At 42.4% G+C, this 26,585-nt stretch overlaps 1 protein-coding gene across 4 annotated transcripts in view; it reads right to left on the bottom strand.

Moving 5' to 3' along the window:
* Window positions 1-6,061: 6,061 nt before the first annotated feature.
* The window catches only part of LOC132816121 (threonine synthase-like 1), a 64,445-nt gene continuing 43,921 nt past the window's right edge, over window positions 6,062-26,585 (bottom strand). For 2 of the 4 annotated variants that reach the window (XM_060825580.1, XM_060825579.1), the window contains 2 exons: window positions 24,202-24,283; window positions 6,062-8,516 (listed from right to left, as the gene is read on the bottom strand). In XM_060825580.1, the coding sequence (XP_060681563.1) occupies window positions 6,229-8,487 (2,259 nt within the window). In that variant the 5' untranslated portion in view covers window positions 8,488-8,516; window positions 24,202-24,283 and the 3' untranslated portion in view covers window positions 6,062-6,228. Of the gene's footprint in view, window positions 8,517-13,286; window positions 13,337-24,201; window positions 24,284-25,298; window positions 25,349-26,585 lie in introns of those variants that run through there. The other 2 variants (XM_060825581.1, XM_060825582.1) reach the window with 2 other exon arrangements.

The following is a 26,585-nucleotide window of genomic DNA, read 5'->3' as shown; positions in this document are numbered from 1 at the left end:
TCCTCCAAACCTGGCAACATCCTTGCAAATCTTTTCTGAACACGTTCAGGTTTCACAACATCTTTCCGATAGGAAAAGACCAGAATTGCACGCAATATTCCAACAGTGGCCTAACCAATGTCCTGTACAGCTGCAACATGACCTCCCAACTCCTGTACTCAATACTGTGACCAATAAAGGAAAGCAGACCAAACGCCTTCTTCGCTATCCTATTTACCTGTGACTCAACTTTCAAGGAGCTATGAACCTGCACTCCAAGGTCTCTTTGTTCAGCAACACTCCCTAGGACCTTACCATTAAGTGTGTAAGTCCTGCTAAGATTTGCTTTCCTAATATGCAGCACCTTGCATTTATCTGAATTAAACTCCATCTGCTACCTCTCAGCCCATTGGCCCATCTGGTCCAGATCCTGTTGTAATCTGACGTAACCCTCTTCCCTGTCCACTACACCTCCAATTTTGGTGTCATTTGCAAACTTACTAACTGTATCTCTTATGCTCGCATCCAAATCATTTATGTAAATGACAAAAATAGAGGGCCTAGCACCGATCCTTGTGGCACTCTACTGGTCACAGGCCTCCAGTCCGAAAAACAACCCTCCACCACCACCCTGTCTCCTATCTTTGAGACAGTTCTGTATCCAAATGGCTAGTTCTCCCTGTATTCCATGAGATCTAACCTTGCTAATCAGTCTCCCTTATTGAACGCTTACTGAAGTCCATATAGATCACATCTACTGCTTTGCCATCATCAATCGTCTTTGTTACTTTTTCAAAAATTCAATCAAGTTTGTGAGACATGATTTCCCACGCACAAAGCCATGTTGACTATCCCGAATCAGCCCTTGCCTTTTCAAATACATGTATATCCTGTCCCTCAGGATTCCCTCCAACAACTTGCCCACCACTGAGGTCAGACTCACCGGTCTATAGTTCCCTGGCCTGTTTTTACCGCCCTTCTTAAACAGTGGAACCACGTTTGCCAACCTCCAGTCTTCCGACACCTCACCTGTGACGATCGATGATACAAATATCGCAGCCAGGGGCCCAGCAATCACTTCTCTAGCTTCCCACAGAGTTCTTGGGTACACCTGATCAGGTCCTGGGGATTTATCCACCTTTAACCGTTTCAAGACATCCAGCACTTCCTTCTCTGTAATATGGACATTTTGCAAGATGTCACCATCTATTTCCCTACAGTCTATATCTTCCATATCCTTTTCCACAGTAAATACTGATGCAAAATATTCATTTAGTATCGCCCCCATTTTCTGTGGCTCCACACAAAGGCCACCTTGCTGATCTTTGAGGGGCCCTATTCTCTCTATATATTTTGTCCTCAATATATCTGTAAAACCCTTTGGATTCTCCTTAATTCTATTTGCCAATGTTTTGCCCTCCTGATTTCGCATTTAAGTATACTCCTACTTCATTTACACTCTGCTAAGGATTCACTCGATCTATCCTGTCTATACATGACATATGCTTCCTTCTTTTTCTTAACCCTCAATTTTTTTAGCCATCCACCATTCCCTATACCTACCAGCCTTCCCTTTAATCCTGACAGGAATATACTTTTTCTGGATTCTTGTTATCTCATTTCTGAAGGCTTCCCATTTTCCAGCCATCCCTTATTTTTTCATAATCTTAAATTTTGATATACTTCATTGCCACCTTTTAACCCTCATTTTTTATAGACAGAACAGAACTAATTTTGCCCCACCTTTCCTTATTAGAAGTCGCTCAACTCTAGTAAACGTCCTCCACACCCATTTCACCTTGAGTCATACATCACAGAAACAGATCCTTAGGTCCAACTCGTCCATGCTGACCCGATGTGACCTCATTCCATTTGCCAGCTTTTGGCTCATATCCCTCTAAACCCTTCCTATTCATATACCCATCCAGATGGATTTTAAATGCTGTAATTGTACGCACATCTACCACATCCTCTGTAAAATCGTTCCATACATGCACCATTATCTGTGAGAAAAATTACCCTTCACATCCTTTTTAAATCTTTCCCTTCTCACCTTAAACTTATGCGCTCTACTTTTGGACTCCTCCACCTAAGGAAAAAGACCTTGGCTATTCATCCCATCCATGGCCCTCATGATTTTATAAACCTCTCTAAGATCACCCCTCAGCCTCTAGGGGTGCTCTAGGGAAGGCAGAGAGGTGGGGAGGGGAAGGGTGGTGGGGTCCAGTTGGAATTGGCAAGTGTTTGAGGATGATCCGTTGGATGTTTTTAGATTACTTACAGTGTGGAAACAGGCCCCTCGGCCCAACAAGTCCACTCCGACCCGCAACCCACCCATACCCCTACATTTACCCCCTTACCTAACACAATGGGCAATTTAGCATGGCCAATTCACCTGACCCACACATCTTTGGATTGTGGGAGGAAACCGGAGCACCCGGAGGAAACCCACGCAGACACGGGGAGAATGCGCAAACTCCACACAGTCAGTCGCCTGAGTCGGGAATTGAACCCGGGTCTCAGGCGCTGTGAGACAGCAGTGCTAACCACTGTGCCACCGTGATGTGTAGACTGGTGGGTGAAAAGTGAGGATAATATGGAACCCTGACTTTATTATGCTTGGACAGGATGGAGTTTAAAGCAGTGGAGGAGGGGGCTGTCCGGATGACACTATCAAGAATATCTTCCCCTCCCCACCCCTCTGCCTTCCGTAAGGACCACTCCATTCGGCATTCCATGATTTGCACCACCCTCTCCTGACTAACACCCCTGAAAACCCAGATACATTCCCCTGCAACCATTAAAGATGCAAACCCGGAGGCAAACCTCCTCCCTCACCTCCGTTCTGGGGCCCAGACAGTCCTTCCAGGTGAGACCTGCCTCTCCTCCCATCTAGTTTCCTGTATCCAGTGCTTTTCCACATCGGTGAGTCCAAATGTAAACTGAGGGCATGTTCCACCAAACATCTCAGTCAGGTCCGTAAGGGCAAGTCTGACCTCCCAGTCACCACCCATTTCAATTCCCCTTCACACTCCCTCTCCAACCTGTCCATCCTTGGTCTCCTCCATTGCCACAGTGAATCAGACCGTAAATTGGAAGAACATCACCTCATCTTCCACTGGGCAGCCTACCGCCCTACAGTCAGTTCTGCTATAACATGGTAGTTCTGTTCTCGTGCAATCCTGCATTATAAGAAAATCATGTAATAGCAGCACCATATAAACTAACAGGGCTGGAATCATGTTACAACCATTGCATGCTTTAAAACCTTGCATTTTAGAAACACTGTCCCCAATTCATCGATGGTGTTATAGTGAATTCACATGAACTAGATGCTTATTTTAGCAGAAAGACCTGTAACCTTCCCATCCATCCCAGTCTCCCTTTCCAGGACCACTGACAGCCTTCCACCCCTCCAACCAACCCCTCCATCCAGTTACCAACCGGATTCACTCCTACTGACCTACTAGACCATCCCTAATATTCACCTATCACTACCTCACGACTCCACCCCTCTCTCATCCACAACTCTTCCCCTCCACTTCTCTATCTGCAACTCCACCTATCCTCACCTCCATTCCTCAAGAAGGATTATACCTGAAATGTTAACTTGTCCACATCCTGATGCTGCTTGGCTTGGTGTGCTCTTCCAGCCTCCTGCTTGTCTACTTTATACCTGACCTATATCTGCTTTCAATTTTATTCAGTTTCTACTTTATCCTGCAAAAGCTGATTGGGGGCAGATGTTTGAAGATAAAGGGACAACTGGAAAAATGGGAAGCCTTCAGAAATGAGATAACAAGAATCCAGAGAAAGCATATTCCTGTTAGGATGAAAGAAAAGGCTGGTAGGTATAGGGAATGCTAGATGACTAAAGAAATTGAGGGTTTGGTTAAGAAAAAGAAGGAAGCATATGTCAGGTTTAGACAGGATAGATCGTGTGAATCCTTAAATGAGTGTAAAGGAAATAGGAATATACTTAAGAGGGAAGTCGGGAGGGCAAAATGGGGACATGAGATAGCTTTGGCAAATAGAATTAAGGAGAATCCAAACAGTTTTTACAAATACATTAAGGGCAAAAGGCTAACTAGGGAGAGAATAGGGGTCCTCAAAGATAAGCAAGGCAGCCTTTGCGTGGAGCCACAGAAAATGGGGGAGATACTAAATGAATATTTTGCATCAGTATTTACTGTGGAAAAGGATATGGAAGATATAGACTGTAGGGAAATAGATGGTGACATCTTGCAAAATGTACGTATTACAGAGGAGGAAGTGCTGGATGTCTTGAAACAGGTAAAGGTGGATAAATCCCCAGGACCTGATCAGGTGGACCCGAGAACTCTGTGGGAAACTAGAGAAGTGATTGCTGGGCCCTTGGCTGAGATATTTGTATCATCGATCGTCACAGGTGAGGTGCCGGAAGATTGGAGGTTGATAAATGTGGTGCCACTGTTAAAGAAGGGCGGTTAAGACAAGCCAGCTGAGTCTGACCTCAGTGGTGGGCAAGTTGTTGGACGGAATCCTGAGGGACAGGATGTACATCTATTTGGAAAGGCAAGGACTGATTAGGGATAGTCAACATGGTTTTGTGTGTGGGAAATCATGTCTCACAAACTTGATTGAGTTTTTGAAAAAGTAACAAAGACGATTGATGAGGGCAAAGCAGTAGATGTGATCTATATGGACTTCAGTAAGCGTTCAATAAGGGAGACTGATTAGCAAGGTTAGATCTCATGGAATACAGGGAGAACTAGCCATGTGGATACAGAACTGTCACAAAGGTAGGAGACAGAGGGTGCTGGTGGAGGGTAGTTGTTCAGACTGGAGGCCTGTGACCAGTGGAGTGTCACAAGGATCAGTGCTGGGTCCTCTACATTTTGTCATTTACATAAATGACTTGGATGCGAGCATAAGAGATACAGTTAGTAAGTTTGCAGATGACACCAAAATTGGAGGTGTAGTGGACAGCAAAGAGAGTTACCTCATATTACAACAGGATCTTGACTAGATGGGCCAATGGGCTGAGAAGTGGTAGATGGAGTTTAATTCAGATAAATGCAAGGTGCTGCATTTTAGGAAAGCAAATCTTAGCAGGACTTATACACTTAATGATGAGGTCTAGGGAGTGTTGCTGAACAAAGAGACCTTGGAGTGCAGGTTCATAGCTCCTGAAAGTGGAGTCACAGGTAAATAGGATAGCAAAGAAGGCGCTTGGTGTGCTTTCCTTTATTGGTCACAGTATTGAGTACAGGAGTTGGGAGGTCATGTTGCAGCTGTACAGGACATTGGTTAGGCCACTGTTGGAATATTGCGTGCAATTCTGGTCTCCTTCCTATCGGAAAGATGTTGTGAAACTTGAAATGGTTTGGAAAAGACTTACGAGAATGTTGCCAGGTTTGGGGGATTTGAGCTAAAGGGAGAGGCTGAACAGGCTGGGGCTGTTTTCCCTGGAGCATCGGAGGCGGAAGGGTGACTTTATAGAGGTTTACAAAATTATGAGGGGCATGGATGGGATAAATAGACAAAGTTTTTTCCCTGGGGTCGGAGAGTCCAGAACTAGAGAGAATAGGTTTAGGATGAGAGGGGAAAGATATAAAAGAGACTTTTGGGGCAACTTTTATCACACAGTGTGTGGTACGGGTATGGAATGAGCTGCCAGAGGAAGTGGTGGAGGCTGGTACAGTTGCAACATTTAAGAGGCAGTTGGATGGGTATATGAATAGGAAGGGTTTGGAGGGATATGGGATGAGTGTTGGCAGGTGGGACTAGATTGGATTGCCTGAAGGTTCTGCTTCCATGCTATACATCTGACTCTAAATGCTTTTTCAAAACTATCCACATTAGGTTCCCTCTTTAGTCACAGAAATTAGTTCTTTGCCAGTTGATCATTTTATCTTTTCTATTTTATTTTTTTTAAACATATCTATTTGAACGTTGTGGTTTTGTGTCCACTGATAGCCACATGGTATCTAACTGGAAAACACTCCACTGAATTCCCAGAAACAGACACATTGTTTTCAACTTTGTTCAAGTATGTTTTTTTTAAATCATTTATTCGCAGGAAAATACAGTGTATGTAGAAGTTTAAAGTTCACAAACCAAATTTTAACTTGATAACACAAAATTGCTACAGCAAAATACAATGATCCTGTATTTTAAATGTGGAAATATATAAGTCGAAAAAAATTTTTCAACATTGGACCATGATGAGTCAGGAAATTGCAGGTCAATATCAAGGCATGCACAATCTTATGCAATACACATGAATTTCTGATAAATAAATCTTTCTATAATATCCATAATATCACTTGGATCAGCTGGACAGACTTGGTAATCCTGGGTATGAGCCTTTCCAATCCTTTCCAGTACAGCATTGTGAATGGAAGGTATAGAGTTTAAGGAGTTCAACATCTGCAGCTGATCAATGGGTCGCTGACTTATTTCTTTAGCCTTCAAAGCCTGCAGCACAGCAGCTGCTGACTTGCAAGGATGAGCTGTTGACACAACAACAACAGGACAGGTCCCATCATGTTGACGATCCGCTACCAATTTTGCCATAGCAGTGTCTGGGTCCAGAATGTAGCCTGTGGATCTGTAAACAGAGTAGATAGCATCCAGACACTCTCCCTCCGAACACCAGTCTGACATAAAGTCATGTTGAATTCTCTCAAGTAAAAGGTTTGGCACCTGAAAGTAATATTGTTCTTTCAGCTGGGAAAATAGTTTGGTCATCAGCAATCCATCACCTTGTGAAACAAGGTGTAAATATCTTTCAATGTTGGAGGCCTTGAGAACATCTAATGTCGGAGAAAAAGCAGTCACATTTCCATGCCTCAAATCATATTTGCCAGTCCTTATGAAATCAGTCAGTGTGGCATCTTGATTAGAAGCACAAATAAATTTACGAATTGGAATCCCCATATATTTTGCATATACTGCTGCCAATATATTATCAAAGTTACCTGTGGGAATACAAACATCAATTGGATCTCCAAAGGTAATTACACCTTGGTTGATAAGATCAAGATAAGATGAGGCATGATAGACTACCTTTGGCAGCAAACAAGCCCAGTTTGTTGAGTTTGCAGTATACAAAGCTGTACCATACTCAACAGTTAGAAAGCCTGTGTAGTCAGAATTTGTGAATATTTGTTTTACAATCATTTGACAGAAATCAAAGTTAGATTTGACACCAACAAACTTTACATTTTCTGCTTTGTAACTAATCATCTGTGCTTTCTGAACCTGACTCATTCTCTCTTCAGGAAAGAATGCGAGAATTGCAATTCTTTGTTTGTCAGCATCACTGAGACGAAGGAAGCCATCCAGAACTGCACACCCTGTATCCCCAGAAGTAACAACTAGAATTAGATAATTGCAAGTTCTAGGCATGCAATATGCAAATAGCTGTGGTAACATCTGCAATGCAAAGTCCATGAAGGAAGCTGTGGGTCCATAAAACAATTCAAGAAGAAATTGGCTGCCGCTCAAATGTCTGACAGGTGCTATCTTGTTACAAGAAAAATTCTGTCCATATGCTTTCATTACCATCTCTCGCAGGTTGATAGCTGGCACATCATTAGGATGGATGAACTTCTCAAGTAGGATTTGTGCCCGTTCAGTGTAAGAAGTTTCAACCAATCTTTGCCACTCTCCAGCAGTCAATTCTGGAAGTGGATCTGCAGGCACAAAGAGACCTCCATCTAAAGCCAGGTCTTCGATAACAACATCAGTGAAGAAGCTGGGGTTTTGCATGAACTCAGAGTCATTATTTACACTTCTGGTGGAAACAAATATTCCTGATTTAGAGTCTTGATACCTCTTTATACCATCAAGTACCTTCACAGCAATTGTTTCAGCTGTGTCACCAGCCTGACAGAGGACACGTACATGATACCACTGGTGGTAAAACTGCTGTCTGTACTGAAATATGTCTTGCATTGAAACACCAGGCCTCAGCCCTACAATATGGTCAATGTTCATCCCTTCAAGTCTTTCCAGTATATCTTCAAGAGATACGTCAAGGTAAACAATAATTCCATTCTTTTTAACATGGTTCATACTAGCGAGATGCATAGGATTGGACCCAGTAAGAGAAATAACACCTCTGACTGTTGAAAGCTTCTGAACGACTTCTCCCTCCTCTTGCAAAAATAGTTCCTCACCAACCTCCTGCAGCTTCTGAGCAACACTCATGTGCCATGTCTTTTCAAGTATCTCATTAATATCTATTACAGGAAGGCCAGTAATCTGACCAATAAGCACTGCTACTGTTGTCTTCCCTGCACCAGGAGCACCAAGAAGGACAATGTTCTTTTCGCCAACAAGTGACTCAGGTGTAGACAGCATCGTGGACAGCATCGATTTAGCATATTTTGAAAAGAGGAACGTCTTTCGAAATGTTAAAGCAACCTTTCTGTTGAGTGGAATTAAAGATTGATGGCATACCTGTCTGTGAAAGAGTCTGTGCATCAGGTGACGCACACTTGCATAAATCAGCCTGGGCATCCTGATCTTCAGTCAGACAAAGACATGTTCTAAGATAATAAGAAGACAAAATGTTGTTCTAAATTACAAAAACTACAATATTAAAGCATCATTAATTTTCTTCAAGTACAATTAAAGAAGCAACTAAAATCAATAGATATCTACAGAACTGAAAACTAGATTTGTAATAGCATTTTGTATTTTGTCAGTTTGCTAAGACTAGGGCCTCAGGTAATGTTGTAGAACAGAGGTTCAGGGATAGATCACAGGTAAACAGGGTGGTTAAAATGAAGGTTTGCCTTCATTGTTCAATCCTTTGAGTATAGGAGTTGGAAGTCATATTGAGGTTGTACAGGACATTGGTGAGACCTCTTCTACATCCAGTTCTGGTCGCTCAGTTAAAGGAAAGACATTATTAAGCTCGAAAGGGTTCAGTAGAGATTTACCAGGATGTTGCCAGGCATGGAAGATTTGAATTATAAAGAAAGGCTGCACAGGCAGGGAACTTTTTCCACTGAGTGTAGGAGGTTGACACACAACCTTATAGAGGTTTATAAAATCACAAGGTGTATAGATAGGGGTAATGGTGGGTGTCTTTTCCATAGAATGGGGGATTTCAAGACTAAGGGACATCTTTTTAAGGTGAGAGGAGAGAGATTTAAAAAAGACATGAAGGACAAATTCTTTATACAGAGGGTGGTTCGCATGTGGAATGAAATGGTGGATGTGAGCATAGTTACAACATTTAAAAGAAACTTAGATAAATACATGAATAGGAAAGCTTTGAAGGATATGGGTCAGCAGCACGCAGGTAGGATTAGTTTAGTTTGGGATGATGTATGGCATAGACTGATTGGACCGAAGGGTGTTCCCATGCTTTATGACTCTGTCTCAACATGTGAACTGTAAAATGCTCTATTATGCAAACCGAGTTTGCTGACATCGAATCACTTCTTTTTTTTATTCATTTCTGGGACACGGGCATCACTGGCTAGCCAGCATTTATTGCCATTCCCTAGTTGCCCTTGAGAAGGTGGTGTTGAGCTGCCTCTTGACCGCTGTAGTCCACTTGCTGTGGATTGACCCACAATGCCATTAGGGAGGGAATTCCAGGGCCTAGACCCAGCGATGGTGACAGGATGGCAATATATTTCCAATTCAGGATGGTATGTGGCTTGGAGAGGAACTTGAAGGTGTGGTGTTCCATGTATCTGCTGAATTTGTCATTCTAGATAGAAGTGTTTGTGCATTTGGAAGGTGCTGTCTGAGGATTGTTGGTGAATTTCTGTAGTGTATTTTGTACACTACACTATTCTGAAGTTTGTACTACTGCTGCTACTGACTGTCGGTGGTGGAGGAAGTGGATGTTTATGGCTATGATGCCAATCAAGTGGGCTGCTTTGTCCTGGATGGTGTCAAACTTCTTGAGTATTGTTGGAGCTGCATTTATCCAAGCAAGTGGGGAGTATTCCATCACACTCCTGAATTGTGTCTTGTAGATCGTACTAAGACTTTGGGGAGTCAAGAGGTGAGTTAGTCACCACAGTATCCCTAACCTCTGACATGCTTTTTGTAGCCATGGTGTTTATGTGGTGAATATAGTTGAGTTTCTGGTCAATGGTAAGCCTAAGGTCATTGACAGTAGGGAATTCAGTGCTGGTAACAGCATTGAATGTCAAGGAGCAGTGGTTACATAGCCTGCTATTTGTTTTACGTGAGTGTTATTTGCCACTTGTCAGTCCAAGCCTGAATACGGTGCAGAATTTGTTGTATTTGAATATGGACATGCTTCAGTACCTGAAGAGTGCTAAACATTGGACAATCATCGACTAGCATCCTCACATCTGACCTTTTGACGGAGAGAAGGTTATTGATGAAGAAGCTAAAGATGGTTGGTCCTAGGGCATACCTTGAGGAACTCCTGCAGAGATGCTCTAGAGCTGAGATGGCTCACGTCCAAAAACCACAATTATCTTCCTATGTGTCAGGTATGACTCCAACTACTGGGGAGCTTGTCCCCAATGCCCATTCATTCCAGTTTTGCTCGGGCTCCTTGATGGCACACAGAGTCAAATGAAGCTTTGATATCGGGGCTGTCACTCTCACCTCATCTCTGGAATTCAGCTCATTTGTCCATGTTTGAACCATGGCTGTAATGAGGTCACAAGTTAAATGGCCTTGGTGGAACCCAAACTGGAAGTCACTAAGCAGGGTTTTGCTGACCAAGTTCTGCTTGATAGCATTATTGATCACACCTTCCATCACTTCACTGATAATTGAGAGACTGGTGAGGCAGTAATTGGTTGAGTTGGTTTGCACCGTTTTTATGTACAAGACATACATGGGCAATTTTTCACATTGTAGGGTAAATGCCAGTGTTGTAACTGACTGGAACAGCTTGGCTACGGAAGCAGCAAGTTCTGGAGCACAAGCCTTCAGTACTATTGCTGTAATGTTGTCAGGGTCCACAGACTTTGCAATATCCAGTGTCTGCAACAACTTCTTAATATCATGTCGAGTGAATTGAATTGCTTGTAGATTGGTATCTGTAATTTTGGGGATCACTGGCCAAGATGGATCAGCCACACAACACTTCTGGCTGAAGATTGCTGCAAATGCTTCAGCCTTATCTTTTGCAATGATGTGCTGGATTCTTCCATCACTGCAGATGGGGATATTTCTGGAACCTCCCCCCAGTGAGTTGTTTAATGTCTACCAACATTCCTGAGACAGGACTGCAGAGCTTTGATCTATTGATTGTGGGATCGCTTAGTTCTATTTATCATTTGCTACTTATGCTGTTTAGCATGCAAGGAATCCGGGGTTTAGGGTGTAGGTTTGCTCGCTGAGCTGTAGGTTTGATAGCCAGATGTTTCATTACCTGGCTAGGTAACATTATCAGTGGCGACCTCCAAGTGAAGTGAAGCTGTTGTTTCCTGCTTTCTATTTATATGTTTGTCTTGGATGGGGTTCCTGGAGTTTGTGGTGATGTCATTTCCTGTTCGTTTTCTGAGGGGTTGATAGATGGTAGCTCGATCTGTGTGTTTGTTTATGGCGTTTTGGTTGGAGTGCCGGGCCTCTAGGAATTCTCTAGCATGTCTTTGCTTAGCCTGTCCCAGGATAGATGTGTTGTCCCAGTCGGATTAGTGGGGTTTTTTCATCCGTGTGTAGGGCTATGAGGGAGAGAGGGTTGTGTCTTTTTGTGGCTAGCTGGTGTTCATGTATCCTGGTGGCTAACTTTCTTCTTGTTTGTCCTACGTAGTGTTTGTGGCAGTCCTTGCATGGAATTTTGTAGATGATGTTGGTTTTGTCCATGGGTTGTACTGGGTCTTTTAAGTTTGTTAGTTTTTGTTTGAGTATGTTGGTGGGTTTGTGTGCTTCTAGGATTCTGAGGGGTCTTAGTAGTCTGGCTGTCATTTCTGAAACTACTTTGATGTATGGTAAGGTGGTTAGGGTTTCTGGTTGTGGTTGGTCTGCTTGTCGTGGTTTGTTCTTGAGGAATGTGCGGACTGTATTTTGAGTATCCGTTCTTCTTGAATACGTTGTATAGGTGGTTCTCCTCTGTTTTCCGAAGTTTGTCTGTGCTGCAGTGTGTGGTGGCTCGTTGGAATAGTGTTCTGATACAGCTTCGTTTGTGTGTGTTGGGATGGTTGCTGGTGTAGTTGAGTATTTGGTCAATGTTTGTCAATTTTCTGTATACGGAGGTTTGTAGTTCTCCATTATCCTTTCTTTCGACAAACACTGACCAAATACTTAACTACACCAGCAATCATCCCAACACACATAAACGAAGCTGTATCAGAACACTATTCCAACGAGCCAACACATACTGCAGCACAGACAAACTTCGGAAAACAGAGGAGAACCACCTATACAACGTATTCAAGAAGAACGGATATTCAAAATACAGTCCACACATTCCTCAAGAACAAACCACGACAAGCAGACCAACCACAACCAGAAACCCTAACCACCTTACCATACATCAAAGTAGTTTCAGAAATGACAGCCAGACTACTAAGACTCTTCGGAATCCTAGTAGCACACAAACTCAACATTCTCAAACAAAAACTAACAAATTTAAAATACCCAGTACAGCACATGGACAAAACCAACGTCATCTACAAAATTCCATGCAAGGACTGCCACAAACAATACACAGGACAAACAGGAAGAAAGTGAGCCACCAGGATACACAAACACCAGCAAGCCACAAAAAGACATGACCCTCTCTCCCTCGTAACCCTACACACGATGAAAAAAACTACCAATTCGACTGGGACAACACATCTATCCTGGGACAAGCTAAGCAAAGACATGCCAGAGAATTCCTAGAGGCCTGGCACTCCAGCACAACGCCACAAACAAATACATAGATGGTATCTAGATCTATCAACCCCTCAGAAAACGAACAGGAAATGACATCACCACAAGCCCCAGGACAAACATATAAATAGAAAGCAGGAGACAACAGCTTCACTTCACTTGGAGGTCGCCATTGATGTTACCTAGCCAGGTAATGAAACGTCTGGATATCAAACCTGTACCATAAACCTCAACCTGAGCTACAAACCTTGCAAAAATGCAAGGAATCCTGTTTTTTGGCTTCACCAGGTTGACACCACTTTCAGGGAAGCTTAGCGCTGTGCCTGACATGCCCTCCTGCACTCTCCATTGAACCAGGGTTGATCCCCTGGCTTGATAGTATTGGTTGAGTGGAGGATTTGAGCTGAAAATGTGTTGCTGGTTAAAGCACAGCAGGTTAGAGGATTTGCCAGGCTATGAGGTTACTGTTTTGAAGGTGGAGAAGTGTACTGTACCTTGAAGAAAGTTAAAAGCTAGCAGAACTACCTGACAGCACCAAGTATTCTGAACAAGATACAATTGGTCCAGCAGCATGTAGCTGGTTCGCTGGAAACAAAAACAAATTTGAATTAGGCCAATCAGTTTAAATTATACCACAAACAATACCAAACTCCAATCAAGTTTGAATTTATTATATTGACAATACTAAAATCCAATGACACAATCTGATGCTTTGGGGATATAACACCGGGAAAACATGAACAGTTGAGGAGAACCGCCAAGCCACTAGCATGTACAGACTGCCTGCAACACAGCTCTCTTAAAGGTACCTTTATCAGTCAATGACCTGTGAAACTGAAATCCCTAAGAAAAAGAAAACCTACAGAGGAAGATACAAAGAGAAGATTCAACAGCTGCCTGCTTTTGAAAGCTGAATTTTGGTAAATCTTAACACCCCCCCGATTATCAGACGAGTATTATAGAAGGGAAAGTAAATATTAGGTTAGGAGGAAGAAGTTGTAAATAGTTGTTAGTTAATTATCCTCTGTTATACTTTAAGAAATAAAATTGTTAAATTTTACTTTAAATAGTTCTAGCCCCCTCAAATTTCAACAGATTACAACACAGTTTAAATTATTTCTGTGTTGCAGGTTTAAATTGGGGGGAGGGTGGGTCTACTTTGTGTCATAAAATTTGGGGGCTCGTCCTCAGGATTTGAACTGGTTTAGACAGATTTGAATAGATTTGGGCTATGAGAATTCCCAGCATATTTAAACACTTGCAGGTTAGTGTCCTAGATCTCACTGTAAGTGAGATAATTTGTTTAATTTCAGTGACTTGTGGTTGATTAAATTAAAAGTGAGATAAATGGCTCATAAAATTGCTAAAGAGGTTCTGGGATTTGAAGGTGCTTGTCAAATTTGCCAAAAGATTGAGAAGGAAAGAAAATGCCATACTTTTAGAATTAGCGAAGTAGTTAGTTTTGGGTTTAACCAAGGACAAAAGTAAAGCTGAAATTGTCAGGGAATTACTCAAACACTGCGATGTGCCAGAGATACAGACAAGTGTAGTAGAGGTATAAAAACTTAAATTACAATCGAGGAAAATGGAGTTAGAAGATAAACAGAGAAAGTGGGGGGGGAAGAAAGAAGGTTTTTAGCCGAGCAAAGAGACAGAAGAAAGGGAGAGAGAGAGAGAGAGAGAGAGCAAGAAGCTAGAGAAAAAGAGAGAGAATTTGAACTTGAGAAGTTGCAACTTAGTCAGCAACGTCATGTTAACAGGATGGAGATTAAAAGAGAAGGTAATAAAATATATAAATATGTCAAAACTCTGCAACATTTTGATGAGAAAAATGTTGAAGTCTTCTGTATTTCATTTGAAAAATTGGCTAGACAGATGGAGTGGTCTGAGGATTCATGGGTAATGCTAGTTCAGACTAAACTGGTAGGCAGAGCTAGTGAGGTATTTGCCGCGCTGTCAGATGAGGGGGTCAAGAGAATATGAAGAGGTTAAACAGGCTATTTTAAATGCTTATGAACTGGTACTAGCAGCATCTAGACAGCAGTTCAGAAACATAAAGAAGGAACCAGGTCAGACTTGTGTTGAGTTCAAAAGAATTAAACATAGTCATTTTGCTTTAAAAATAGATAGTACCTTTGCGGCTCTAAGAGAGATTATTCTGCTGGAGGAGTTTAAAAACTCACTTCCAAAGATGGTAAGAATTTATATGGAGGAACAGAAAGTTCAGCACAATTGGCAGAAGAATACATGTTGGTGCATAAGATGAGCTTCCGGCCAGAATTTTGTCCTGTGAGGGATAGAAGTTGGGAGAAAGGGAGATTCTACACTACAAGACCAAGAGTACTGGTAAGAATTTACCAGATCCTAAAAAAGATGCCCAAGAAGGTGGAAAGGAGGTGAAAGGTCTCAGGTGTTTCCACTGTGGTAAAGTGGGACACGTAGTGCTGGTCATTAAAGAAAGGCACCGTGGGAAAAGATGTGGTAAAAGGAGCTAAATCAGTGGCTTTAGTGAAGGTAGTAAAAGAGACACCCTAGAATAGCCGAGGAGCTGCAAGAGAGTGCACAGCCTAGGCAGGAGTTAGGTATGGAGTTGGTACCAGATCTCTACAAAGAATTCGCCACTCTGGGCAAAATTTACTCAAAGTATGGGGGAGAAGGACAAGAAGTTTTAATTTTGAGAGATACAGGATCTAACCAGTCACTGATAATAAGAAATGAGAGAATACGCACTCTTTCTGATCTGTTACCCAAGAGTGTGGTAATCTGTGGGATAGATGGACAGAAATGTAGCTTTGTAAGATCAGATCCTCAAGATTGGGGAAGTTACAGTGATTGACAGTGTGTCAGTTTCAGGAATTCAGTTTGTACTTGGGAATGATTTGGTAGGATCCAATGTTGGCGTGACACCCCTTGTTGTGGAGAAGGCCAAGGAAGACCAAGAAACTGAGGAGTTAAAACAGAAATATCCTGGTATTTTCCCAGACTATGAAGTAATCAAATCCCACTATTATAAGTCACAGCATGAGGCAAAAAATAAAGAAAAAGATAAAGGAGTTGAGGTATTTTGCCATTAGAGATGCCCCAAATGAATGTCCTCAGTTCATTCTCTTCAAGTTAATACTCCGCCATGAAGTGAGAGGCTTTTTAAAATTAACTAAAGAAAAATTGACAGGACCAAAATCGGAGATCTCACACTTAGATTATGTGTTGGAGGTGAAGGAGAGACTAAATTGAGTAGGTAAGTTAGCTAAACATCATCTAAACAGGACACAGTATAGAATGAAATAGGTGGCAGATAAAAGCTTGGAGACTCAGATATTTTCCCGAGGGGATGATATGTCAGGACTCTTACCAGTGATAGGAGATCCCTTCAAAGTCAGGTTTAGTGGTCCCCATCAAATTGAGAAAAAATTGAGTCAGGTGAACTAGCTAGTAAAGATGCCACATAGAAAAAAAAGGTATCGGGTATGCCGTGAACATGTTGAAACCGTATTATACTAGAGAGAAAGAATTGGAGAAACAGGTGATAGTTACTGCCCTACAAAGTGAGGAATCAAATCCAGATAATGTGGATTTTGATGTGCCTCAAAATAGATTAAAAGATGAAAAAGTCTTTGGGGAGTTGGATAGGTTACTCAGCTATCTGTCTCAGGAGCATAGAATGCAGTTGAAAGATTTGTTACTGCAGTATAAGGACATATATAAGGATCAGATAGAGAAAACTAATGCTATTGCACATGACGTAGACGTAGGGAATACTGCTCCGATAAAACAACACCCCTATCAGCTTAAGCCTTTCAAAGCCAGACAGGTCCAGATAGCAGTGGAGGTCATGTTCGACGAGGATATCATTGAACTGAGCCAGAGCAAGTGGAATTTGCCGATCGTCTTAGATCTCAAACCTGACAAGACTTGATGATTCGGCATGGATTACTGGTTACCAAATTGGACTCATATTCAATTCCGAGATTGAAGGACTGTATCGACAAAGTCAGACAAGCTAGTTACATAACCAAGTTGGACTTAATGCATGGTTACTGGCAGGTACCTTGATCAGAGACGGTGAAAGAAATTTCTGTATTTGTAACCCCAAATGAGCTATATCAATTTAAAGTGATGCTCTTTGGAATGAAGAATGCACCCTCCACATTCCAAAGATTCATACAAACACAGTTGTGGCTCGGTTAACAAACTGTGCAGTCTATTTGGACAATGTAGTGATCTTTATTAAGCCCTGAAAAGATCACATGCTACAGTTGGCAGAGCTCTTCGAACAACTACGAGAAGCTAAATTGGTAATAAACTTAAATAAAACTGAATTCATCAAAGCAGAGATGACATTGTTGGGATGTAATGTCGGTCATGGAAGGTTGACCCCACAGGATGCCAAGACGGAGGTCATCGAGGAAATTCCACGACCAACCTCAAAGAAAGACATGCTTCGAGTCTTAGGACTCAATGGATTCTATCGGAAGTTTGTTCCAAACTTCAGCAGTGTAGTGGCACCATTTGCTAAAGAAGAACACACAGTTTCGGCAGACAGAACAATGCCAGAAGGCATTCAACCACTTGAAATTTTCAAAACCTTTTCAAGTTGCCACTGATGCTAGTGAAATACGAGTTGGAGCAGTACTCCTACAAGAAGATGAGGAGGGGATTGAACTGCCAGTTGGTTACTTTTTGAAGAAGACCAACACCCAGAGGAAATATTCCACGGTGGAAGAAGAACTATTAAGTTTGGTACTGGCCTTACAACATTTTAATGTGTATGTCATGAACAATATGTCAGAGAGGGTGGTGTACACAGATCACAATCCTCGTACATCTTAGAACGCTTTAAAGACAAGAATATGAGACTCGTTGGAGTCGTATGTTACAGACTTTAAATTTAAAAATCATACGGGTTGCAGGTCGTGAGAATGTAATCACAGATGCGCTATCATAGATTTAACTGACAAAAGTTTAGATGAGATTTTTATTTATTTAATACTATATATATACATATATGGGAAGACGTTAAGTTGAACAGAAATTAAAGTTATCTGCATGTTAGGCAATGTGTTTAAAGAATACGGAAAAAAAAATATCTTTTCATTATGATGGTTCCTTTTTTCTTAAGGAGGCAGGTATTATGAAGGTATAGAAGTGTGCTGTACGTTTAAGAAAGTTAGAAGCTAGCAGAACTACCTGACAGCACCAAGTATTCTGAACAAGATACAATGTAACTTTTTGGTCCAGTGGAGTTAGTTGCCTGGAGACAAAAACAAATTTGAATTAGGCCAATCAGTTTAAATTATACCACAAAAAACTCCAATCAAGTTTGAATTTAGTATATTGACAATAATACAAACCAATGACACAATCCAATGCTTTGGGGGTATAACACTGGGAAAACATGAACTGTTGGATGAGAATTGCCAAGCCATGAGCATGTACAGACTGCCCGACTCTCAACTCTCTTAAAAGTATCTTTATCAGTCAATGACCTGTGAAACAGAAATCTCTAAAAAGAAGAAGTAAACCTACAGAGGAATATACAAAGGGAAGATTCGATAGCTGCATGGTTTTGAAATCTGAATTTTGGTAAATCTTAATCGGGAGTTTTATCAGAGTAGTATTATAGAAAGGAACAAGCGATAGGTTCAAGGAAGGAGTTGTACATAGTTGTTAGTTTATTATTCTGTTAAATTTTAAGAAATAAAGTTGTTAATTTTTACTTTAAATAGTTTTTGGACTCTCAAAATTGAACAGATTACAGTACGGCTTAAATAATTTCAGTGTTGCAGGTTTAAATTGGAGGGGGGGGGATGGTGGTGGAGGGTTTACCCTGTATTGTAACAGCTACAAATTGTGCTGGAGTACAATTCTACTGCTGTTGATGACCCACAGCACCTCGAGCATGCTCCGTCTTGAGTTGATAGATTTGTTGAAGTCTGGCCCAATTACCACAGTGATAGAGCCACACAACAAGGTGAAGGTTATTTTCAATGTAAAGTCGGGACTTCGTTTCCACAAGGACTGTGTGGTGTTCACTCTTACCAATACTGTCATGGACAGATGCAACTACAGCTGGCAGATTGGTAACGATCAGGTCAGTATATTTTTCGCTCTTGTTGGTTCCCTCATCACCTGCCATGGACCTAATCTAGCAGCTATGTCCTTTAGGAGTCAACCAGCTCGATCATTAGCCTTGCTGTTGAATCATTTTGGTGGTGGACACTCACCCACAGCACATTTTCTGCCCATACCAACCTCAGTGCTTCCTCTAAGTGTTGTTCAACATGGAGCAGTACCGATTCATCAGCTGAGGGAGGACAGTATGTGGTAATTAGCAGGAGGTTTCCTTAGTCCATGTTTAACATGAAGCCACAATACTCCATGAGGTTCAGAGACAATGTTGACGATTCCCAGGGCAACTCCCTTCTGACTGTAAAGCCCTGTGCCACCACATGTGCTAGGTCTATCCTGCCAGTGGGACTGGACATATTCAGGGACGGTGTCCAGGACACTGTCTGTAAGGTAAGATTCTCTAAGTACAAATATGTCAAGCTGTTGCTTGCCTTGTCTGTTACGACAGCTCTCCCAATTTTGGCACTAGCCCCCAGATTTTAGTCAGGAGAACTTTTTCGGGCAACAGAGCTGTTTCTGCTGTTGTCTTTTCCAGTGCCTGGATTGGTGCCAGCTGATCCAACCAGTTTCATTTCTTTAAAACTTTGTAGCAGTCAGGACAACTGAATGGTTTGATATACCACTTCAGAGGACAAATGAATGTCAACACATTGCTGCAGGTTTGAAGTCACATGTAGGCCAGGTGAGAATGGCAGATTTCCTTCCCTGAAGGATATTAGTGAATCAGATGGTTTTTTTTCTGACAATCGACAATGATTTCAGTAGATTCTTAATTCCAGATTTTTTTCTCAGTGAATTCAATTCCACCATCTTGAGTGGCAGAATTCGAATCTGGGTCCCCAGAATATGAGGTGAGTTTCTGGATTATTAGTCTCATGATAATACCACTAGGCCATCACCTCTTCTTTTCTTATGGTCACGTCAAACTTCTGTTCTGTGCAGGTAATGTGATTCTCAATTTGTCAAGTGTGAAACCATTTAGCAAATGACAAATTTACATCATTTAGAGTCTCTATCTCAAGGCTACATTGGAAAACAAACTTGGGCGAGATTTTGGGTAGCAAAGCCAGTCGCTCAAGTTGAGAAATTTACCAATTTGCCAAACCCACTTTAGTATAACACCCCAAATGCATTATTTTTGATCTGGGGATGGGGTAGCGCATGAATAGAATCAGATCCATGGATTCTGGAAACAGCATAGACTGCCAAAAGGCTAGCAAGGTGGTTAGAAGACCCAACTTAGATCTCTGGGAATTTGTCCCTTTTCTTGTTGTTAGACCCTCTAGCCTCCACCCATGGTGGGTCCCTATACCCTCAAGTTACTTCCACAGCCATTCACACAGAATTTTACATTCGCTAGCCCCAGGAGACATTTAAGCATTGAAAAAATACTTCCGACACTCTTACATAATTGTAAGGCAGCCAAACTTTCACTGGCCTCTTCAAGTTTTCAAAAAAACCTGTGAATGCCAAGCTCTCCACTGAGATGACTGTAGCATCTGAAATACAGCTAAATATTCATAATACATAGAAACAGAAAATAAGAGCAGACGTAGGGCATTCAGCTCTTTAAATTTGCTCTGCCATTCAATGTGATCATGACTCATGATCTAACTCAGCACCCTGCACCTACTTTCTCTCCATACCTTTTGATCCCTTCAGCCCTAAGAACTAGGGTGGCAAAGCGGTTAGCACTGCTGCCTCACAGCGCCAGAGACTCGGGTTCAATTTTCGCCTCAGGCAACTGTCTGTGTGGAGTTTGTACATTCTCCCAGTGGCTGCGTGGGTTTCCTCTGGTAGCTCCGGTTTCCTCCCACGGTCCAAAAAATGTGCAGGTTTGGTGAATTGGCCATGCTAAATTGCCCCGTAGTGTTAGGTGAAGGGGTAAACGTAGGGGAATGGGTCTGTGTGGGTTGCGCTTTGGAGGGTCAGTGTAGACTTGTTTGGCCAAAGGGCCTGTTTCCACACTGTAAGTAATCTAAACTACATTGAATTACTTCTTGAAGACCACTTTTTGTGGCAGACAATTCCATAAACTTATATTCTCTGGGTGAAGAAATTTCTCCTCATCTCAGTCCTAAATGGCATACTATGTATTCTTAGACTGTGATCCCTGTTTCTGGACTCTCCAGTCTTTGGGAATGTTTTCTTCTTACATTTACCCAATCTAGTCCTGTTAGAATTTTGTATGTTTCTATGAGATTCCCTCTCATCCTTCTAAACTGCAATGAATATAGTCCTAATTATCCAGTATCTCTTCATATGGGAAAGTGATTACTGCAAATGCTGGAGATCTGAGTCACAGAGTGTGGTGCTGGAAAAGCACAGCCGGTCAGGCAGCATCTGAAGAACAGGAGGGGAGTGAGACTGGGGTGGGGGGGGGGGGAAGGTAGCTTAGAATGCAATTCTAAGATGAAGTTGGAGGTGAAGGTGAGATGTCAGAAAGGACCTTTCCCTCTGCTACATCGGTGACTGTATCGGCCCCACCTTGTGTTCCCACAAAGAGGTTGAATGGTTCATCAACCTCACTAATACTTTCCACCCCAACCTTAAGTACACCTGGACCATCTCAGACATCTCCCTCCCCTTCCTGGACCTCTCCATCTACATTAATAGTAACCAACTCAACACGGCCATCTACTACAAACTCAACGACTCCCACAGCTATCCGGATTACACCTTTTCCCACTCTGCCTCCTGTAAAAATGCTATCCCTTATTCCCAAATCCTGCTTCTCTGCCACATCTCCTCCCAGGAGTACCAATTCCACTATAGCACAAACCAGATGTCCTCCTCCTTCAAAGATTGCAATTTCTCCTCCCATGTGGTCGATGATGCCCTCGAGCACATCTCATCCACTTCCCACACCTCCAACCTTAAACCCCACCACTCCAACTGCAACACTGACAGAACACCCTTGTCTTTACCTTCCACCCCACTAACTTCTGCATACACCGCATTATCTTCCGCCATTTCCATCACCCATAAACACACCCAACCACCAGGGATATATTTCTCTCCCCACCTCTATTGGCATTCCATAAAGATCATTCCCTCCATGACTCCCTTGTTAGGTCCATGTCCCCCACAAACCCACCCTCCCATCCCAGCACCTTCCCCTGCTACTGCAGGAAGTGCAAAACCTGTGCCTACATCATCCCCCTTGCCTCCATCCAAGTCCCAAAGGAGCCTTCCACATCCGTCAGAGATGTACCTGCACTTCCACATGTCATCTTCTGCATTCCGATGTGGCTTCCTCTACATTGGGGAGACAGGATGCCTACTTGCAGAACAGCTCTGGGACACGCGCATGAAACAACCCCATCGTCCTGTGGCCAAACACTTTAACCCCCCACACTCTGTCAAGGACATGCAGGTCCTGGGCCACCTCCACCGCCAAACCCCTACCACCGAACGCCTGGAGGAAGGACATCCTCCTTGGGTCTCTCCGACCACTGCGTCAATGTGGACTTCACCAGTTTTCTCATTTCTCCTCCCTTCACCTTATCCCAGATCCAAACATCCAACTCAGCATCACCCTCTTGACCTGTCCTACCCGTCCATCCTCCTTCCCACCATTCTACCCTCCTCTCTGACCTATCACCTGCACACCCAGCTTCATCTATCTATTGTATTCTTAGCTACCTTTTTCCCAGCCCCACTCCCCTCCCATTTATCTCTCAGACCCCTTGCCCCACTGCTCATTCCTGATGAAGAGGTTATGCTCGTAACATCGATTCCCCTGCTCCTTGGATGCTCCCTGACTGGTTGTGTTTTTCCAGCACCACACTCTTCAACTCTATCTCTTCATGTCAGTCCTAATATCCCACAAATCTGGTAAACCTCTGTTGCACTCCCTCCATTGCTAGAACATCCTTCCCCAGATAAGGAGACTGAACTGCAATCAATATCCGAATCATGCTCTCACCAAGGCCCTGTGAAATTCCTGAAAGATATCCCAGCTCCTGCACATAACACCACTTACTACGAAAGCCAAAATACCAGTTGTGTTTTTCACTTGCATTTTTATTTTCAACAACTGATGTACAAGGAATCCTTGGACCCCTTTCTCAATCTGACACCATTCAGATAATAATTTGCTTTTGTATTTTTGCTACCAAAGTGGACAACCTCACATTTATCCACAGTATGCTTTATTTGCCATGTATCTGCCTTACACACCCAACTTGTCCAAATCACACTTGGAGATCTCTACACCTCCTGAAAGTTCGCTTTCCCACCCAACATTCTGTCATATACAACTTTAGAGATTTTACATTTATTTCCCTCATCTAAATCATTCATAGATATTGTGAATAGCTGAAATCAAAGCACTGATCACTGCAGCACCCCACTAGTCACTGGCTGGCATTTGGGAAATGACCCATCTATTCCTCCTTTTTGTTTCATGTCTACCAACCAGGTCTCTACCCATGTCAGTACACTAAGGAGGGATACGTCTGCTCTGGAGAAGGAGATTTATCAGGATGTTACCTGTGCCGGAGAGGTTTGATTATGAAGAGAAACTGGTCAGACTGGGGTTAGTTTCCTTGCAGCAGAAAAGACAGATTGGGGACATGATTGAGATGTATAAAATCATGACCGGCATTGACACATAGACAAGAAGGAGCTTTTTCCTTTGGTGAAGTGACCAGATGACATAGATTTAAAGTAAGGGGCAGGAGATTTAGAGGTAATGTAGGAAAAAAAAGATTTCACCCAGAAGGTGGTGGGAATCTGGAACTCACTACCTGTAAGGGTGAAAAAGCAGAAACCTTCTTAACATTTAAGAAGTACTTGGATGTAGACTTGTAATACCAACACATACAAACAGATGAGACAAGTGCTGGAAAATGGGATTAGAATAGTTAGGTGGTTATTAGATTAAATCCCCTACAGTTGGCCCAAGTCCACACTGACCCTCCAAACAGTAGTCCGCCCAGATCCATCTTCTTCTGACTAATGCACCTGACACTATAGGCAATTTAGCATGGCCAATTCACCTAACCTGCACAACTTTGGATTGTGGGAAGAAAGCAGAGCACCCAAAGGAAACCCACACAGACATGGCGAGAATGTGCAAACTCCACAGACAGTCATCTGAGGTGGGAATCAAACCGGGGCCCTGGCACTGTGAGGCAGCAGTGCTAACCACTGAGCCACCATGTTGTGTTTTTGAATGACACAGTGCTGATGGCCCAAAGGGTCTTTTTCTGTGCTACAGACATTAATGACCTTGCCCACTCCCATGCACTTTAATTTGACATGCTGATTTCTTACATGGGACCTTAGTGAAAGCCTTCTGAAAGTCCAGGTAAACCACATCCACTTGCTTGTCCTTCTCAATTCCAGTAGTTAACTCCTAAAAAAAAAACCAAAAGATTTGTCAAGCATGATTTGCCTTTTGAAAATCTATGCCGACTCTGTTCAATCCTGTCAGTGTTTTCCATGTGTTTTGCTATTAAATCTTTTATAATGGACTCTAGCATTTTATCTGCAAACAATATCAGGCCAACTGACATAATTTTGTGTTTTCCCTCTACCTCCTTTTATAAATAGTGAAGTTACATTAGTTACACTCATACTTTTTGTTTTACCTATGTCGATATCGATGTGCGTGACAACCGCTGGCTGTTCACCCTCCCATTTCAGAATGTCTCATAGCTGTTCCGAGACATCCTTAATCCTAGCACCCAAGGGTTAACCTACCATTCTAGAGTCTCTTTTGCAGCCACAGAAATGTTTGTCTATTCCACTTCCAATTTAATTCTCTATTATTATAGCCTTCCCACACTTATTCTTCCTCTCACCTACAGCAGAGCCAACTATGGCACAACAATTTTGGCTGCTGCTACCTTCCTGAGAGAGCAAGTTCCCCCAACAATACCCAAAATGGTATCTATGTTTTGCAGAGAAATGATCATACGGGACACCCACACTGCCTGCTAGTCATCCATTCCCTCTGTCTGTGGTATCTTACTCTGTGGAGTGACTAGATCAGTATGTGTGCCATCCACGACATTCACCTTCACAAATGCTCAACAGTATCCCCAGATGCCACTTCAGCTCTGAAACTCAGGCTTCTGGGAGCTGTAGCTGGAGACACATTCTGCACACAGTTTGGTCCCACACACTGGAACTGTGCTTCATTTCCCACGTAGAGGTGGAGGTGCACACCACAGCCTTCAGTTCTTTTCTATGGCTTAGCTCTCTAAATTGAATCACTAGATTGCCCTCAAAACCAAATATAATTAATTACTCTCAAGCTCTTCTTCTATGGTCTTCTGCATTATTGCCCTTACAAACTTTACTAAAAATCAAAGCTTTAGAAACTATAAGCAATAAAAATGGTATAATGCTCAGCCCTCTTAACTCACCAAATCAGCTGCTTTCTTTGACCTTGCATCACCTTTTGACACTCTTCCCAGACTGCTTCACCATGATGCTGACTGCAAGACTTTCTTTCCAACATGATAACAGCCCTTAGAGAAATACCACCTAAAAGGTTTACTGAAATTACATTACCAAATGTTACTTTTTTCCAGCCTATGCCCGTTAATTTTGGTTTATTTATCAATGCGCACTAATGACTGCTGAATGTTTTTACATTTAAAAAGTGCACATTTTTTTAAAAAATCACCTTCTAACAACTTTATAGCGATCTAATCTAATCCTTTTCAAAAGCATTTATATCTATTTATATTTATATAATTTTCTTTATCTTGCTTAAACTTCCTTTGCAATTAAAATCCCAATTAATCTCTTAATTAATACCAGTACTTTTACAACTATAGACTGTATCAAATAACAAATCGAATGTCAATGTAAGTGAGTTGGACAGTGTCCTTATGTGAAGCATAGCAGGTTTTTTTCATGATCTCATCCCAAACCAGCCTTATTACTTCATGCACCATGGCCCTTGATAATCTGCTTGTCACATTCACCTGGCAGAAGTACTCACCACTGCCAGGATATCCCATTATCCCTGATACTGTCAACATCATACTTGAAAGGTGGTCTTGCATCTAGTCAGTAGTCCGGAGTTACTCTACACAGTTTGTGTTATCTGCCCTATACATGACTTCTTGTTTTGCTTGCCAGGAGCTGGAAGCCCTGGACAAATATGGATGGTCATCCTCTTCCTTCAGACTGGCAGAGGAGGTCACCACACCAGACCCTGCCGGCCTGGTCCATGATTCCTACTGGGGTCAGTGCCATTTCTATAATCTAGAGGAATATTCAGTAGTACTGCAGGAAGGTCAATGAGTTTCTCACTCACTAAGAATAAGTGCCACTATCTTCTCTGTGACATGTAATACTCATTTTATTTTTTCTTATGCACATATCACCCTCCAAGGCTCATGGTCTACATACTATTACATGCAACATCTTCCTTCATTGGTTCTCACCCATGCAAAACTCCTTGACTAACCCTGCATGCCCCCTCCACTGCCTACTCACTCACTTGGGACACCTCACCACTTTTCACCACGTGCATCAGCAGGTGCCAGGTACTTTCCCTTCATGCCTCTTTAATACTTCTCTGTGTCTCATTCCAGGATGGAGGAAGCCAGAATAGGTAGTCAGGTACCCCATATTCAGCTCCTCATCCATGACACTTGTCAACCAGGACAGAGACTGGTTCTATGGTGATGTTGTAACAT

Source organism: Hemiscyllium ocellatum, chromosome 5 (assembly GCF_020745735.1).
Source record: "Hemiscyllium ocellatum isolate sHemOce1 chromosome 5, sHemOce1.pat.X.cur, whole genome shotgun sequence".
NCBI lineage: Eukaryota > Metazoa > Chordata > Chondrichthyes > Orectolobiformes > Hemiscylliidae > Hemiscyllium > Hemiscyllium ocellatum.
Note: the sequence above shows the minus strand (reverse complement) of the source record. Positions and strands in the feature narration are given on the sequence as shown.